The sequence below is a fragment of the Alligator sinensis genome, unplaced genomic scaffold (genome assembly GCF_000455745.1).
Source record: "Alligator sinensis unplaced genomic scaffold, ASM45574v1 scaffold886_1, whole genome shotgun sequence".
NCBI lineage: Eukaryota > Metazoa > Chordata > Crocodylia > Alligatoridae > Alligator > Alligator sinensis.
Genome location: NW_005842040.1, coordinates 115,972 through 121,788, shown reverse-complemented (window position 1 = coordinate 121,788; position 5,817 = coordinate 115,972). Strand labels below are relative to the sequence as shown.

At 40.3% G+C, this 5,817-nt stretch overlaps 1 protein-coding gene across 1 annotated transcript in view; it reads right to left on the bottom strand.

Moving 5' to 3' along the window:
- LOC102376945 (keratin, type I cuticular Ha5-like) overlaps positions 1–5,266 on the bottom strand; it is a 6,346-nt gene extending 1,080 nt beyond the window's left edge. Inside the window, exons 1-6 of the mRNA XM_006022573.2 lie at positions 5,081–5,266; positions 3,824–3,906; positions 2,747–2,903; positions 1,778–1,939; positions 1,534–1,659; positions 249–469 (exon numbers count right to left, since the gene is read on the bottom strand). Of these exons, the coding sequence (XP_006022635.2) occupies positions 249–469; positions 1,534–1,659; positions 1,778–1,939; positions 2,747–2,903; positions 3,824–3,906; positions 5,081–5,251 (920 nt within the window). The 5' untranslated portion in view covers positions 5,252–5,266. The remainder of the gene's footprint in view (positions 1–248; positions 470–1,533; positions 1,660–1,777; positions 1,940–2,746; positions 2,904–3,823; positions 3,907–5,080) is intronic.
- Positions 5,267–5,817: the final 551 nt, after the last annotated feature.

Here is a 5,817-nt window from a genome sequence, read left to right as displayed (position 1 = left end):
CAACCCCCCCCCCCCCGGTGCCTCCTGGGTCTGGAGTGGCACCCAGGATCCCCCCGTGGCCAAATCATTTTCCAAATCAGCATCAAATATTCAGATTCGGCCAAATTGAATCGGGACAGTCATCTGAATCAGTAAATCAAATCATTGTCCCCTGAATTGGGCTGAATCCAAACCAAATACAGCCCTCTTTGCACACCCCTAATGTTTATGTACATAGTTTGACCAACAGTTGCTTGCACTATATGTACCTGCAGTCCTCTACATCCAGCAGGCTGTGGTACACGCTGATCTCACAATCCAGCTGGCACTTAGCATCCAAAAGGACCTTGTACTCGCCATCTTGGTGCTCTATGTCAGATCGAAGTTCAGCCAACTGTACTTCCACATCGCTGACTAGACACTGGAGCTCTGATAACTGCTGGCTGTAGTGCGTTTCTGTTTCTGCCAAAGTGTTTTCCAGAGCAGTGTTCTGAGAGGGAAAAAAGTGGGTCAGACAGACTCAGTGGGTATGTCTACACATGCAAGTAATGCGCCTGAATTTTCTGCCAGCGCCATCGAGCAAGGTTGCAATCCTCATCTCCCCGCAGCTAGGAGGGAAATGCCCCTGGAGCCAGGACTGCTCCCTCCATGCCCTGGGGCTTGGAGCCAGCCGCAATCTTCCTGCATCTGGCAGGGAGCAGGTCCTGGAGCCAGGACAGCTATCCCCTGCCCCCTGGACCTTGGGGGTTTAAGCCAGGCAGCCATTGTGGTCCCCTGCTGCCTGGACTGACCAGAAGCAATTTGCTTCCAGTCAGTGTCTACACATATGCTACTGCACATTAGTTAATGCACCATTTTTCTAGTACCTGTATGTGCTAGTGCTAGCAAATGATGCATTAGACTAATTTAATGTGCAGTAATAGCCGTGCATGTATAGACGGTGATGCTTTAATGTGCATTAACTCAGTCTAATGTGCAGTAAAGTGTCTTATGTAGATGCAGCAGGGAGTCCTATTCAGGTATCACTGTCTGATTTTGTGTATTAGAAAATCCTGGATGACCTGTCACTGATTTTTAACTTTATGTTACAAAGTTGCAGCAATTTTCTGGGATGTTCACCTTCAAACTAAGGGACAATATGAGATTAAAATAATCATCCCCCAAGGCAGAGGTTCTCAATATTTTTAGACTCAAGGCACCCTGGCATCGATTTAAGAACCCTGTTGGAAAATTGCAGCTCTTAGTGGCACTCTGGTTGAGTCATTGCCCTAATTGACTAGGTTCAGGTAGGTCCATGTGTTATGTGCCTGATTTCAAATCCATGCCACCAGAGGAGGCTGGTCAGGGTCTTTTTTTACTGTGCTACAAAGGCAGTTGTCATAAACATGTCTGAAATCTGGTTGCTGTTTCAGTACAAGAGAATCCTGATACACAGATAAATGGACAGGCAGTAGCACTGACTTAGGACTTCAACTACAGCTGTAGGTCAGACATGGGTCTGTGCTCATTTTCAGGGATGTCAAAGGCATTGAGAGTGCTCACAGTAATACACACCAGGTTGTGCTGGGTCTGCAGGTCGATCTCCAGAGCCTGAACAGTGTGTTTTAGCTGAATGATCTCATTTTGGTAGCCCTGCAGCTGTTCTCCACTGGAGATCACCTCCTTATTCAGTTCCTCCATCTGAAATACATGCCAGATGAAAGGGGGAAGTCAGAAATTGTAACTCCACTTTAAAAGGTAGATGGGTATCTTTTGAGCTTGGAATTTCTTGGTGATTTGTCTACTATGAGATGCCCACCTGTGTGTGGTACCAGTCCTCAACTTCACATTGGTTCTTGTCAACTAAGGTCTCGTACTGGTATCTTATCTCCTCCAGGACCTTGTTCAGGTCACATGATGGAGCTGCATCCAACTCTACATTGATACGGTCACCAAGCTGACGTCGAAGTGGACTAGCTTCCTATGGAGAAGGAAGAACAAGAGAGTAAATATTTAGAAGGGATCTGTTTTTTTCACTGCTCACTGAATAGCACTGTCTGGAATTTTTCCTGAGCCTCTTAGGGGACTCTCTTTGCTCTCATATCTTGAGCAGAGATTAACCAAGCCCAGCTATAACCTAACACAGAAATAGAAGCCGATCTGGTAATTATCTGTATATCCTTCTCCAAGATCTATTTTCCATTACTCAAGTCTGAAAAAGAGTAACTTAAAAAATATTTCTCCACTGTTCAGGAAAAGTTAATTGGAGGTGGGGAAGAAAATGGTTCCTTTTGGCTTTTACTATGAGTATGTTCTGAAGTAAGCAGCAATAAACAATTACCATAATACAGAGACCTGATGGGCTGTATTTGAAAATTGCACATTATCTTCTATTTCCTTTTGAGTGCAGACACTGAGTGTGGATCTCATTAGGTTATAAAGAAACTGTCAAAATGACAAGACTATCTGGGGCTGTGTCAAAATAAGGCAATATGAATTTAGACAGATAATAGTGATTTTTTTATATGGGAGATTCCTCAAAAGAGAGAGGAGGATTTGTTACTGAAATGAGTACTAACAAAAAAGGGAAATGCATCATTGTGGAGAAGAATAATGGCTGTAATGGCTGATAATAATCAATTATCTTTTTCTGTAAATCCCTCTGCAACTATAATGTTCCTTTAGTTCTTCTGCATCCAATAAATGCATGCCAGATTTCACAGCATACATGCATTTTAATGGTCTTTTGTACCATTTAAATTCTAACTGTTTTGGCTTACTATCTTACTTCCTCATGGTTCTTCCTGAGGCAGAGGAGCTCCTCTGTTAGGGACTCAAGCTCTGTCTCCAGGTCAGCCTTGCATAGGGTCAGGTCATCCAGAATTCTACGCAGACTTTTGACGTCTGCCTCAGCGCTCTGGCAAAGCCCATGTTCGTATTCATACCTTTAAATGACAAGAACATAGTAATAACTAATAATCCTTAAAACAAAGCCTGAACAGGCACAATTTTCTTTCAAGTTTACTTCTTAGTTTATTTGTACTGGTCCTTTTTGAATTATTTGTAAATGTCTTGACTCTTTCTGTACATTGACAACTCTTGTTTTTGAGGTAGTCTAGCTCTTGATAAAAAATGATTCCTCGCTGTTCAGATTATAGACTGGATATTTTGCTGTTCATTTGGAGGAATACAAGATTGCCTCTTCCTTTTTTTTTATTTGCAAAGATGATGGCAGATGGTGTTACCTTCTAAAATAGAGTCACTTTGTAAGACTTCTTGATATAGTCTTTTCTATTTAGTGGACCAGAAGTAAAGCTTGTTAGGTGAAAATGCTATAACGTTTTATAATTTGCTAAGGTCCAAAGATGGGACCACAACATGTGACAATGACCAAACATGAACAATAGAAACAGTGAATTAAATGATGAGATTAATTCTTATAATTCTCTCCCCCCTCTGGTTTTTGACTATGCTGTGCTGGCTTTTACTGCTCAGACCTGATGAATGCCTTGCATTCGAAAGCTTCTCTAACTCTGTCCAAACTATGCAGTTGATCCAATAAAAGATATTACCCTAAGAAATTCTTGCCTCTTGTAATAAAAGAACCAACTCTTTTTGTAGCCTTAATTTCTTTTTTTTATTTCTTATATAGAAAGATGCAAGTGAGTTAGCACCAAAATTGTGTGGAAAACATAAAAATTTGTCCGTAAGTAAGTGATTTTTCTCCCAAATAGAGTAACGGTCTCATATACCTTGTAGTATGCAATCATTTTAAAATTCCCTAATATACAAAAGGTAACTGGAACCTGAACTGAGACCTAGAGGGTCAACTAATGATTCACAGTCCAATTGGTACCAGACTTACTTGGTAGCATAGTCATCAGAAGCCACTTTGAGATTGTCAACATCCAGACAAAGCCTGGCATTATCAGCTTTAGCACAGCAGATCTGGAAAATAAGAGGTTTCCTGTAAACAATAAAACATTTTAAAATATCCACTTGAAATAAATTAAAGGGAATTTTTCAATACTTGTATTTCTACAGGAGGCAGAGATCTAGCATTTTTACCATACTCTGATTTGTGAGTGCAATAATTGCGAGGTGTATAACACAAAGTACTACAAAGTCTAAGCCTGCAGTCACTAAGACTGATGCAAGGGATGAATCATTTGACTCCCTCCATCCTGATGTTTTAGGTGATTAGCTCCCTGACAAAGTAGCAATGGATCTAAAATAAAATATGCATACCTTTCAAGTGGATTTAAATCTCCTTACCTCTTGTGGTCCATGCACTTTAAGGCCAGGTACAGACATTACATTTTTACCAGTATTAGTGATCAGAAACCAGTCTATACCCATAACACAACAGAAGTTTGGCACAGAAAGCTGGTCTATGCCAGCGATAGGACAGAAATTTGGCACATATAGACTTGTTTAAAAATGGTGAAACCCAGTTTAAGATTTGCCCCCCAACACCAAAGAGTGAATGTATGTTCTGTTTGCTATTAACTGTTAACTGTTAACAGAACATTAATTGTATGTTCTGTTTACTATTAACTATAACTATTAATCTAAACTACACCACTTACAGAAAACCATATAACTTACATCGATTCCACTTTGGGTTTTTTGAATCTCTGTACCTAGCCTAAAACTGTACATGTTGATGAGCCTTGATAACTCATCAATACAAACCAATGGAATGCAGAACAACATCTAGCAAAGAAGAACTGAACAGAAAAGTAATATTTCCTATCTATGTCCCACTTCTGAGATATAATGAAAAGAGAGGGTCATTAAAGAAGGGATGCTCATAAGCACATACATAGCACAATTATTAAAAAGTGTTATTCTTTGATCCTGAATTCCATTTTCCTGCTGCTATCAGAATCCATAGTAATAAATAGCAAAACAAGTGATAGATTTATATAAAGAAAAGATTAAGGGTAGCTCTGAAATAAAGATCCTTACTGAAAGCTAAGAACATGATTCCACACTATCACAATTTATCATCCACACTTTTTGCCCTCTGAGAAAGGGAAGAAATGATTTCAGAATTCCTACAGCCTTGAGAACAACCCGCTGTTTGCATAGATTATAAAATTCTCTGTTGGGCCATTACCTGTTGCTGGAGCTCCTCAATCATCTTATAGTAACAGTTGAAATCAGTATATACATACGGGGTTTGACATTCATACCACTCTCGGATCTTATATTCCAAGTCAGCATTCTCCTGCTCCAGGAATCTCACTTTCTCCAGGTAGCAGGCCAGACGGTCATTCAAGAATTGCATGGTCTCCTTCTCATTGCTATTGAAGATTGATTCATTGTAGCCACAATAAGAGCCAGCTGAATAGCAGCCCATAGGTCTGACCAATTTTCTGGGCAGGCAGGGAGTTGGTTGGTAGCTATTAACAAGGGAGCTCCCTGGTCTACTGCTAACAGACACTTTGCTACTAGTTGAGAAGCTAGTTGGCAGGCAGCTTTTTATGTCAGAAGAACAATCTGAGATGCTCTTGGTGTAAGAGTTGCTTGGAGCCTTACAAGAATCTGTAAAAGAGCCACAACAGGGGTCTGGAGTGCAGCAGTTAGAAGTCATAGTGATAGAAGATTAGTGAGAAAAGTTAAAGATTTCAGTTTAGTTGGAAAACCCCAGTTACACAAGTGTGGAAGTGTGCCTCCTCAGTAGAGCTTTAATATTCTGTGCTGTGGGTGTTGGCACAGTTCAAAGGTTCTTCCCCTTCTTCATTTGAAAGGCAGTTTTCACAAGGACTTCTCATTACTCTATTATTTAGTTGCTTAAGAAGCACTTCTTTGCTTATAAAACATTTTTTACTTTTGTTTGTCCAGTAAGGACTT